Genomic DNA, 12,605 nt, shown 5'->3' with positions numbered 1-12,605 from the left:
AGACCAACAGAGCACATTAAGCAGCTCTGCCTCAGATCAATGAGGAGATTAAATGAAGTACCAATTTGACAGAAGTAAATTGAGGCACAAGAAGCTCTTTTGTCTTGTCTGAAGACAATGAAACAGAATCCTGGGGAAGGGTCCCTATTCCCAATGCAGCAGCTCTCCCACACGTGCCAAGGGGGAGATGCCAGGGTATTTTATGGCTCTGAATATTAACCAGGTACAATCCCCTGCTGAAATAACCCTCAGTGAACAGGGTGAAACCTGAATGGCTGGGATCCCACAGTCACAGGTGGGAACTCACTGCCCTGCCCCTGCAACTTCCATTTGGTGCTCCTAACAGCTGTACCCTCCTTAGGATGCTTAATTACAGCCATCAGCCTACAGAGCTGTGTTAGTGTCACATTCACATCTTCTGGAAAATCCCTTTGCCCAGGAAGTTTCTCTTGGGAAGCTGAGAAGCCTCAGAGAAAAAAATGAAAACAATAATTATCTCATTTGCTTCTCCTGTGTTGTGCTCCTGTGGAATGTGTTTGGAGATTGTTTACCCACAGGTGATTTTTAAATTGGATTCTGGTGTGAATTGTTTTGACTCATTGGCCAATTGGGGCCAAGCTGTGTCAGGACTCTGGAAAGAGTCACAAATTTTCATTATTATCTTTTTAGCCTTCTGTCTGTATCCTTTCTGTATTCTTAAGTATAGTATAGTTTAGTTTAGTATCCTTTAATATAATATAGTATCACAAAATAATAAATGAGCCTTCTGAGAACATGGAGTCACATTCATCATCCCTTCCTGCCATGAGGGTCCCACAAATACAAAAATTTAGGGTTTCAGCACAGGCTGAGTGCTCAGACCAAACTCTGCTGAGGTGCAAGGTGTGGTTACACAACAGCCTCACACCCTCCACTGCCTGCACCGACTGTGGCACAGAAAGCAGCTGCAGGACACAAAGTCCTGGCCCCAAATGTGGCCCTTTGGGGCAGCATCAAACCTGCCACAAGCTCCTGCAGTGCTGGATGAGCTGAATTCTCCTCTCCTCAGTGGCTGCTCCCCTCAGAGGGTTTATTCCTGTACTCCCAGCCAAGCAGAGCTGTGCTCTGCAGCAAAAATAAAACTCATGGCTCCCTGAGCCCCCTCCCAGCTGCCTGCACCCGCCACTCCTGATCTGTGCAACAGCAGCAGCAAAAGGAGGAGTGGCCCTAGCTCGTGGATTCTGGGAGGAAGGAACAAAACAGGGAAGAAAAACAAGAAAAAAATTAAACTAGAATAAGAATAGAAGTGTGTGTTTGGCCTTGAATCACAGGCAGGGAGGGATCTGCAGCTGAAGCCTGGAAAGAGTCACCCACCTCATACCACTGGGAGAGCCCAAGGAAGAGCAGCAGCCCAACCCCTGCAGCAGTTTCTTTCTAAAGGAATGTGTGGAGGACACAGCAATTATTCCCCAATTTCTCTGATGGCCAAGTGTGATACTGTACACAGGGATTTGTTTGGTTGAGGTTTCTAAACCTGGGAACTGATCTAAATAAACTCCTGGAAGCAGTTCCACACAACCCCCAGTGCTGTCCTGCAGCTCCTTCCAAAGAGCAGGACTGTCAAATTTTGACCACACATTTTAAAAGCTCTTTATTTCCCAATCCCTTCTCCTTTAATTAAATGTAATGGGAGAGCTGTTGGCTTGTTACTGTCACTGAAAACATCATTCTCTGATGAAATAAATATTAAAATCTTAATTAAAATATTAAAATAAAATAAAATATTTCAAACAGCTGCTGTCTCTGGATCTACTAGTCCATTTGGCCTTGCTAATCTCAGCCTAGGAGTGAAGACAAACAACAGCCTGGAGGCAATGAAGTCTCCTGGGCCTGAACAGCAGCAGATCTCAAGCATTATTTCTCTGTGGGTGCAGGAACTCACCAATCAGATTGAGAGAGGAGTTCTCAGCTTTCTCAAAGGCAACTTGGCTGTTTCCAAGAACCAAACCAACCTCGATCTGCAAAAGGAAGGGAAAGAAGTAATTATATTAATTACCATTGAACTCAGCTTCAGAATGCTCCAGGTATCTCCAAGAACATCTCAGAAGGCAGGAAAAAGCAGCAAAAACTCCACTGGCTGGGAAGAATGAAAAATACCAACCCCACCTCTAAAACAAACACCACTGAATGGAGAAGCTCACCAGGTACAACAACCTGGCTTTTCAAAGTCCTGGTTTAGTTCAAACCCAACTATTTTATTTCAGCAAGGAAAGGAGAAAATAAAATCCTGTCCTTTCTAGAGAAGGAAAAATCAAAACTGGACATATCTGGAAGACAAAAAACTCAAGAGAGTTTCCATGAATTAGTACTTAAAGACCAAAATTCCTGTATCCTCCCCAGCTCTGCAGTTTAGTGGAGGCTGCATTGTTGCAGTGTGTCACCATTTCCTGTCTCACCTATCCCATCCCCTCAGGTGTGCCAACCTTTCCCCTCCCCTTTGCCCTCCTGCCTGGCAGCTGTGCATTATTCTTCACCTTCCAGCAAGGTGTGGTGTGGTTGGCAGATGCCCCCAGGCCTGGGCTCATTGCTTTGTCCTGGCTCCACATCCCCTGAGCCTTCCCCTGCTCACACCTGGTTGACCCTCACCTGTCCGTCCCCTCCTCCTGTCCCCGGGGCTTAAAAGGGGACACGAGACCATGCGGTCGGGGTTCTGTCTGTCTGTCTGTCTGTCCGGAGCTGTTACCACATTCAGAGGTCTACCATGCTACAATAAACTCTGGATCTAAGCTCCACGGCAGAACCCGCTCCTTTTCTCTTCACTGCTGTCTGAACCTTTTCCACCAAAGGTAAACTGAGTTCCTATTTTGCCTGGACTTGTTCTGAGCACCCAGCTGCAGCACCCAGCCGGCCAAAGGCACCTCTGGGGTGAAGAACCCCACAGCTGCAGCCTCTGGTCCAGCAGCGAGGCCAGACGGAGCCAGGCAGGACACACCCGAAACATTCGGGGTCTAATATTTAATACTGCACTGAACTGCAAACAAGGCTCTTTGTCCCCTGACACACAGATGGGGCAGATTTGTGACTCCTCCAAAGGCAGGTCACCCAAACTGCCCTTGGTGGCATTATCTGGTAGGACTTGCAGCTCTGCAGTCCCCAAGGAATGCACAGGAGTTCCTGGGTGCCCACCTTCTGCTTTTTGCTTGTTCCAGACTCCCCTTTGAGAATGCTGGGGTCCATGGCTTCCATGTCCTTCACCAAGAGCCCAAACAGCTTGTCATTAAAGCTGAACACCAGCTGTGGAAAGGAAAAACAGATCTCATTAAAAAAAAAAAAAAGTTCAAAAGGATTTTGACAAGCCTAGTAAGATTTGAAGGGAGAGAGGCCTGAAGACTGAGTTAAGCACCCAGCAGCTCCCCTGGAAGGAATCCCTGTAAAACTCTCAGTCTGGAGTGCTGACCATGTGCTTTCCCTGCCCCAATATCAGAGTAACAGAACTAAAGTTGCAGAACACAAAGTCAGCTAGAGAAACTCAAAGAAAAATCCTCCTTCCAAGAAAATCATCTATTCCTTCCTCCCCTCCTCCCCAGCTCAGTGTTCTGGATCATCTGATGACATTTCCCCCTCACTTCAATAATTGGTGCTAGTCATGGAGAACAATTTAGCTCAAAACTTTCAGATCTTTGGCATTTCAGCTTGACAAGGACACTCCAGGAACAGTGCTAATGAGAGACAGAATGAATGTGATGAGAAGTAGGGTCCATCCTACAGAAAACCAGGCTGGGTCTGCAGCCTTGCCTCCCTTTCCTTGAGTTTGTATTTCCAACTGCCTTAAGATTCAGAGCCTGCAAGGTGTAAATGCTGTGAGAGACCAACCCTGACCTGTTTTGAGAGCAAGGCAAAGCAGAGGCAGTCACACAGGGCTGAAGTTCATCTGCTGCAGACCCCTGCAGGCTCAGTTACAGGGACATCAGCTTCCCAAGCTCCCCAAGGAAAATATTTCATCTCTGTTTTGCTGCTGAAGCCCCTAGAGCAGCAATAAATCATGGAATCCCAAAATAGTTCAGGCTGGAAAGGATCCTAAAGCTCATCCAGTGCCACCCCTGCCATGGCAGGGACCCCTTCCACCACACCAGGCTGCTCCAAGCCCTGTCCAGCCTGGCCTGGGACACTGCCAGAACAATAAAATACACTGCACTTGGGAGGTGCCCCTGAGAATGAATTAAACCTGGTGTTTGTCTTGATCTTATACAGAAGGAGGCAAAAGTGACTTCCCAAAATATTCCAGGAGTTGCCATGCTCACATCCAACCAGGCCACAACACAGAGAGACCCAAACTCTCCCAAGCCTTGGGATTTTCCTCACAGATTTAGGATAGGGCAGATTCTAAACCCCTCTGCCCCTGCTCTCAGTGAAAGCCACAATGGTTTTACTGTTCATAAAGACATCCTTTGGCTGCCTTGGGAAGGCTGAACTAAACCAGAGACTGGACAGAGCTGAAGAATAAAGCAGGGATTTATTAGGAGGCCTCAATGGATCCACTTTGGGCAGCACAAGGGCCCAGCCAGGGCTGCACCCCAAAACCAAAAATGGTCACAAAATGCCCCACTGGCCATGGGGTCTCTCACTTTTATAAGTTTTGGTCCATTTTCATACTGCAGTTAATTGTCCAGACAGATTTAAATCATCAAGTCCCATCCTGCTTGTTTTTCTCTCTCCAGCCCATGGTGTTTGTGCTCTTGGGCTGAGATTTGGATCATTTGTCCTTGGTCCCCAGCTGAGCAGGAATTGTTTTGTCTCCCTGCTCTGTGCACAGAGCTCACCATCCCCTGATGTGAAGCCCAAACCCACCCACTAAAGCAGCACAGAACCTGAAAAATACAAAAAACTAAAACCTGAGGCATCACTTCACACAAAAAACAAATCCTGCCCCTCACCCAGCCTTTGCAGAGCTCTTGGCACCCTCAGCTGGTCCCTCAAAGCCCCAGAGCACAGCTCACCTGCTGGCCCACAGAGAAGGCCTGGCTGTTGAACTGCTGGATGAACTCTGCAGCCATCTTGTCTGTGTCATAGGGGTTGGAGTCAATGTTCTTCTTCTGCAGGAAATCAATCTCAATGGTCATGGTGCCAATGCACTGCTTGGTCTTGTCAAAAGTGTATAAGGAAACTGAAAAAACCCAAGAAACAGCATATGTAAGGTCCCCCCAGTGTATTAAACTGGGGGGACCTTAAATATGGCAATAAGTTTGGCAATAACCTTAAGTTTGGCAATACACACCCTTCCCTTGAGAATTTCACTTTTTAAAACTAAATATATTATTTCTGATAAAGATCCTTATTTCTCTGAACCCATGTTGAACTAAAAGGTCAAAAATACAGTAAAATTTTCACTGAAAAGCCCCATTTTTCACTTAAAACCCCTGCATTGCTCTAAAAACTCTTAATAAACTTTTAAAACAGCTCAAACACCACATGGACCTTGGGGGATGAGGACAATGAAAGCAAATCCAGATGTGCTATGGTCCCACATGGCTGCATCTCCACCCAAGGGTTTGGACACATCTCCAGGAAGCCCAAAAGCAGCCCTAAGGGTTGCCTTGCCCAAAAGCAGTGACAAGAGGCCATCACTGGGTTTCTGTGACAAGATTGCTGAGCTGTTCTCCAGATGAGGCAGCAGAAAGTGAATTACTGCACATTTAAATGCAGCAATGCAATCTGTCAGCCCAAAACAAAGCCCACACCTGACACTGAGGAAACAGCCCCTACCCCAGAGGTGCCCTTGGGCCCATGCTGGCATTTCCAGGCTCCTTTCAGTGATGCAGAATGCCCTGAACAGAAAGCCAAGGGGCAGGGAAGGCACTGCAATGCCACTGCCACCCTGATCCCACAGGCACAGAACGTGGGAAACAAGAGACCTCTCAGGGTGGAAAGAGGAAGAAGAGGATGAAGAGGATGGAAAGGAAAGAGCAGCACAACCCACAGCTCCAGGGACTGCCCAGCATGGTGCCCCAAGGGCAGGACAAACAGACAGGCAGGCCCAGCAATGCAGAAAGATTCTCCAGAAGAGTGAGGAACATTAAAGGTTTGCTTTGAATCTGGAGAGCAAAGAGCAGCAAGGATGAAGTAGGAGGAGGGGAATGTGGGAAAGGCTTTTTCTCCATCTGGGATTTCCTGTCCAGCCCCTGGCAGCAGAATGGCTCCAGAACAAACCTGCAGATGCTGAGGCTGATGGCAACACAAGCCCCAGGATTGTTCACATAAAGAGAACAAGGAGAGCCTGACTCTGCTGAAGGTGTGACCAGAACACACAGCACACACCCCAAACATCCTCCCTGGAGGGAGCTGCCACAGACAGACCTTCAGCAAACAGGGATAAAGACAGAAACACTACAGCTGATCTACTGCACTGAGTTCTTCCAAAAGCAGCAGGGTGATCCCTTTGGTCCTGCAAGCAAACACCAGGAGCACCTCTCACCTTACAGATCACCTCTGAGCAGTTTCCCTTTCCTTGCTGAACCTCCTGGCTTTGTCAAATAAAAGTTTCTGGAATATCAGTCCCTGGATTTGGTCACATCACAGGCTTGAGGTGTCAGCAGCCCTTACAGCCAGGACTGAGTGCTGAGGGGATGCAGCAAACCCAGCAGAGCACAGCACCAGCTCCAAGAGCCTGGAATGTCCCAGAGAGAGGCTGGGAAGGCAGCAGAGAATGCAGCAGGAACTTCCTGGCTCTGGGAAGGCAGCAGGAACCTCCCTGAGGTGGGAAGGCACAGCCTGCCCTGGCTCCAGCTGAGCATCTCTGCTGCAAACACAGGAGCTGGTGCAGCTGGAGCGCACAGAAGGCAGGACAGACACATCCATCAGGGCACTGTGCCTTCCCACCTGGAAAATCACTCACCTGGAAAACCCTGACTGCATCATCAGGGGCTCAGCAGGACTCATCACTGCTCCACAGAGCTGTGGGCTGCATTTACACTGACATTTAAAGCACAGCTTCCACATTATCAGGGGAGCAGGACAAAGCAGGAGCCCTGGGAAATCACTGGCTTTGTGAACATTCTCCCTACCTGCAAAATGTTTTTACAAATCCCTTCCACCCAGCACGGAGTCAGATGACATTTAGTCACTGTGCACAGAATCACTGCATTATTTTTGTTAACACAGGCTCCCACGTAGCTGGGAGGTTTACAGCAAAGCCCAGGACAAGGACAGCCACAAACTGCTCTGAGAGCTGATCACACAGAGTATCAGTGCTTCTTTCCCCAAAAGACCTGAGGACTGAAAAGCATTGTAAGTGAGTTGGCACATGATCAGCCAAATAAGGGTGAGAAACAAATGAATTTATGACAAATTCATTTATGAATTAATTTTCCCCTGTTACAGGTTCTTCTTCAGTTAAAACAAGAGCAGAAGGCAAAAAAAAAAATCACAGATTAACAGAATCATCAAGGTTGGAAAAGGCCTCCAGGATCAACTATCAACCCAGCAGCAGCACCATGGTCACCATTAAGTAATGTCCTCAAGTGCCACATCCACCAGTTCTCCAAACATTCCCAGGGATGGTGACCCCACCACTGCCCTGGGCAGCCTGCTCCAAGCCTTTACAACCCATTCTCCCTAAGAAATCCTCCCTAATATCCAACCTACACCTCCTCTGGCACAACCTGACACTGTTTCCTTCCATCCTGTCCCTTTTCTCCTGGGAGAAGAGACCAAGCTCCTTGCAGGTCACTGTATGGAGCAGGAAGGTCTCCCCCAGGTCCAAATCCTGCTCTGTGGGACATCCAGAGAGGCAGAGGCACCCTCCAGCTGTCCCTACAAACACATCAGACTTCACATCTGAGCATTGATCCATGCTCATGGAGCTGCTGAGACCACAGGAGCTGGGAAAACAAACAGCCAGGAGGGAGCTGCCCCAGGGGCACCTCACACCCACAGTGTCTGAGGCTGAAATGAGGATGTGAATTCTATCACCATCTGTCACAGCTGGGGCAGGTATCTGCTGCTCATTGGGCAGTTTTCTTTGTCTCTTCCACAGCCAATCCTCCCTCCAGGAGATCTCTTTGTTCATGGGCCATTAATTATTAATTATCTTCTGTCCATGGTCACTGAGTGTCCCTGCAGGGCTGATCCAATTCCATCATCCCATGGGGAGATGCTCTGCCCAGGGGAGGAGCCAAGCATTCCTACCTGGATACAATCTGAGATTTCAAGCATTCCTACCTGGATACAATCTGAGGTTTCAAGCATTCCTGCCTAGATACAATCTGAGGTTTGGAACATTCCTACCTGGATACAATCTGAGATTTCAAGCATTCCTACCTGGGTACAATCTGAGATTTCAAGCATTCCTACCTAGATACAATCTGAGGTTTGGAACATTCCTACCTGGGTACAATCTGAGGTTTGGAACATTCCTGCCTGGATCCAATGTGAGCCTGGCACAGCACAGCAGCCTTTGCCCAGTGCATTGCCAGAGGAGCAGCTTCTGCTGCCCTGCATTGCCAGAGGGAGCCCAGGCCCATCTCCAGCAGCCCTGGAGCTGCAGAGGAAAACTCCCCCCTTGTGCAGGATCCCTGCTCCAGCAGAAGCACAGCTGGCACTGCAGGAGGGCTGAGCCCCCATGGGATGGGGCTGTGCCACCCCCCTGACACACAGGGGACAGGGACTGCTCTCACTCTGGCACTGGTTTGGTTTGTATTTGTATTTTTAATTTTCCTAGTAAAGAACTGTTATTCCTATTCCCATATCTTTGCCTGAGAGCCCTTTAATTTCAAAATTATAATAATTCAGAGAGAGGGGTTTGCATTTTCCATTTCAAGGGAGGCTCCTGCCTTCCTCAGCACACACCTGGCTTTTCAAACCAAGCCACACAGCCACAGCACTCCTCAGGCCCAGCCCTCCTCATCCTCACAGAAGATGCAGCCACCAGCTCTGCCCACAGTCCCAAAGGAGGGAATTCCCTGACCCCCTGTAGCTACTCCAGAGGCAAAGCCCCTTGGACAGCGTGCAGAGAGCAGGATCCCAGCAAGGCACAGGAGGAGCTGCCCTCTCCAGAAGCACAGAGGTGACCCCTGATGGTCCAAAGAACAAATGTGGACCAAAGAACACAGAGATCCTCCTGTAACAACTCTGCCAGGAGTCTGCTCAGCATTCCAGCAGCTACAGACAGGGTCAACAGCTGCACCTGCAGCTGACAGTGATCCAAGCAGAGGGAATCTCCTCCAAACATTCACCAAGGCTTGCAAGGCTCAATGAAGACTTGAAATAGGAATAGAGATTCACCTGAGCCCTCACCTCGCTGCAGAATATTCTGGTCAGTTACTGGTGCAAACACCAGTGCTGCTCCCAAAGCTCAGCACTGCAGGGCACACTGCTGCTCCTGGAACTAAAATATCCCCATCCATTCCAGTGCTGGTGCCAAGAAATTCCCCAAGGACAAGAGCTGTCCCCTGTTAGTGGGAGTGTTCTCCAGAGACCAGAACAGGCTATCCAGGACATGTTCAATGTTCACATCTGCATGTGGACACTGACATTCCACACAGAGCCAGCAAGAGATAGCAGCAGGTATCTGGAGAAACTGCCAAAACAGCCTGCCCAGGTCTGGAGAACATTAAAAGCAGAAAAGCTGCAGAGAGGAGGAGCAGCTCCTTCACTAAGGAGGTCCTCACATCACCTGGAGAAGGACTGGAGCTCTGTGAGTTCCCAGTTCAGGATGGAAACAAGAATTCAGCTTTATGAACACATCCCAGTCACTGTGACTGACTCACCATCAATCTCCTGCCCGATGGAAAGGCCGGCCCATTTTCTCTGAAAAACAAGAGAAAAAGGTCAGAACATCTGTCCTGCAGAACAAACAAACACCTGTCCTGCAGGACAAACAAACACCTGTCCTGCAGGACAAACAAACACCTGTCCTGCAGAACAAACACCTGTCCTGCAGGACAAACAAACACCTGTCCTGCAGGACAAACAAACACCTGTCCTGCAGAACAAACAAACACCTGTCCTGCAGGACAAACAAACACCTGGCCTGCAGGACACCTGGCCCTCAGAACAAACACCTGCCCTCTCAAAGGCAGCCTCCTCACCCAGAGGAGCAGGATCCCCCAGAGAACCTTCAGCAGCAGAAAAAAGGAGCAGAATGGAATATCCCAAAGACCCCCAAATTACCAGGAAAGAAGTCAAAAACATTCAATAATCTCTCCAAATAATTCCTGTGACCTCAGAAGGTTGTTCTGTCCAGTCTCCTTTCAGGTTGCTGGTCTCCCCACCATCCTGGAGGCAGAAGTTGTGGTGCTGGATGGGGCTTTTTGTCCTTCTGCTCATTTCCTACCAAAGCCCAAGTTCTGAGCATCCACAGGTACCAGAATGGCTGTTACACACCCCATGAGCATTTGAAAAGCTTGTTCTAATGTGCTCCAAGGTACAATGTTACCTGAACCAATAAAAATGAAACTGCTCAAATCTTTAGGTCCCTTGGAAATTCCTTTAGAGAGCCTTGTGCTGCATGGAACTGCAGAAGTGGAAATGGTTCATGAATTATGTGACACTAAAAAATCTAGAACCTTTCCAATTCCAGCAGTTCTGGCTTGATGCCTGCAAAGTTGTGGTTTTCCCAGGGGCTGCTGCTGTGTTACAGACTGGCTGCAGTGTGTCCCCAGCCCTCATCAGGGCTGTGCCATGTTCACAACCCCTCAGGTACCAAACACAGGCACCAGGCACATGTAGGTGTCATTACAAACAGCTCTGGGGAGATCACATTTGAAAAGCTGCAGTTTATGGTCATTTGTATTTGCCTTTTTGTCTGGGAGAAGGAACACAATAACTTGGCTTACAAAGTGAACATTTGCCCTTTTACACCTTCTCCAATATCCACAGAATCTCCTGAGTGGGAAGGGACCCCCAAGGATCAGCCAGTGCAGCTCCTGCCCTGCCCAGACACCCCAACAATCCCACCCTGGGCATCCCTGGCAGCGCTGTCCAAACCCTCCTGCAGCTCTGGGACCATTCCCTGGGGAGCCTGGGCAGTGCCAGCACCCTCTGGGCAAAGATTTGTCAGGATCTTCTCTGTGGATTTTGTTCTTCTTCAACCCCCACCATGCTCACCCGGCTGGTTTCTGCTAAAGGTTTGTCATCACTGTGCAACAATTCATGTTTTAAGCTCTCAGGATACAAAATTTGTCACAGTTTTCAGTGTTAGGAGTCAAAAATCAAGATTATCACAGAATAAAGGTGGTCAAGAACTCCATGTGAACAGTGAGCATACACCAAAGATGTTCTGGAGGAGCAGTAAACACACAGAGGGTGTCAGACTGACTGCAACTAGCCAGGGCTCTGGGAAATACTGGGAATTTTAAAATTCAAACCCAGTATCAGGAATGCCCCAGGGCTCAGAGGGCTGAAACAGCTCTGCTGTGGAATCAGGCTGAGGGAATGGAGGTTGTTCAGCCTGGAGGAGGCTCTGGGGATCTCATTGTGGCCTTTCAATACTTAAAGTGGGCTTGAATCTTTTTGAGGGAACAGAATTTTTAGTAGGGACTGTAGCAAAAGAAAAAGGGGAAGTGGCTTTAAACTAAAAGAGGGTGAATTGAGACAGGGTGAAAATGGTACAACCTTGCCCAGAGAGGCTCCAGGGAGCATTCAAGGTGATATTGGACAAGGGCTGCAGACAAAGGGGCCTGGTGGGAAATGTCCCTGTTCAGACAACCTTTAAGGGCCCCTTCCAGCCCCAAGAGCTCTATAGCCCCAAACACCAAGCATTCACCTCCCAGAGGCTGCAGCAGCCCCTGCACAGCCCCTTCTCCAAGGGGAGCACCAGGCCTCACCCCTTGGCTCCACAACCACCACAACATTGAAAAACCAACCCCAGCCCTGAGAGCACTGAGCTGCCCAGCACCAACATCTCCTGCTGGGCACTGGGGGCATCACACACCACAGCCAGACACTGGTGAACAGAAAACCCCCCACCCACTCACTGGGACAGACCCACTTCTAGGAGCACATCCAAAGGCAAAATGTCACCTGGGGGCTTGTGCCAAGGTGTGCTGAGGAAAAAAATCTGCTGTGTTTGCAGCACAGAGCAGAGAGTGATGAAAATACTGACTCAGAGACCACAACTGCTGCAGGTTCATGGGATGACAATCAGTGTGAGCTGAGTGGCTTCATCTTTCAGTTTAGAAGTTAATTATATGCATTATTTATTCTAACCATCATTTTAACATCTGATGATGACTTAATTAAGAAAGAGGAGACAAAGGGGTTTGGGGTTTTTTTATGCATTTCATGGCAGTTTTCATCTAAAAATACTAACAATGACTGAATGTGGTCAATAAAACTTCCAGCAGGTCTTAAAAATGAAAAACACAGCAAAGAAACCCTTTAAAGTCAAGGGAAAATGGGGAACAATAAAGATTCACAAGGAAGGGAAGATATTGCTTAGGCTTTTCTTTTTCAAATACTTTCTTTCTGGTGGATTTTTAAAAGGTTAAATTACACATTTTCCAGTATCTTTATCCCACCATGCACTAAAAATATATCAAAGCAATATAAGCACAGTCACTTCACTTGCAGTATGAGTATCCTTGAACTTTTGCTGGCAGAAATCAAATTTGCAACACACATTTATTCCA

The 12,605-nt window shown here is 48.3% G+C and overlaps 1 protein-coding gene across 2 annotated transcripts in view; it reads right to left on the bottom strand.

Annotated features, from left to right (window-relative positions):
- NSF (N-ethylmaleimide sensitive factor, vesicle fusing ATPase) overlaps nucleotides 1-12,605 on the bottom strand; it is an 80,131-nt gene that overhangs the window by 45,481 nt on the left and 22,045 nt on the right. For both annotated transcript variants that reach the window (XM_066566690.1, XM_066566689.1), the window contains exons 4-7: nucleotides 9,744-9,783; nucleotides 4,977-5,143; nucleotides 3,166-3,273; nucleotides 1,922-1,997 (exon numbers count right to left, since the gene is read on the bottom strand). In XM_066566690.1, coding sequence (XP_066422787.1) covers nucleotides 1,922-1,997; nucleotides 3,166-3,273; nucleotides 4,977-5,143; nucleotides 9,744-9,783 — 391 coding nt within the window. The remainder of the gene's footprint in view (nucleotides 1-1,921; nucleotides 1,998-3,165; nucleotides 3,274-4,976; nucleotides 5,144-9,743; nucleotides 9,784-12,605) is intronic.

This window comes from Molothrus aeneus, chromosome 28, assembly GCF_037042795.1.
Source record: "Molothrus aeneus isolate 106 chromosome 28, BPBGC_Maene_1.0, whole genome shotgun sequence".
NCBI classification, from domain to species: domain Eukaryota; kingdom Metazoa; phylum Chordata; class Aves; order Passeriformes; family Icteridae; genus Molothrus; species Molothrus aeneus.
This window is presented reverse-complemented; position numbering and strand designations above follow the sequence as displayed.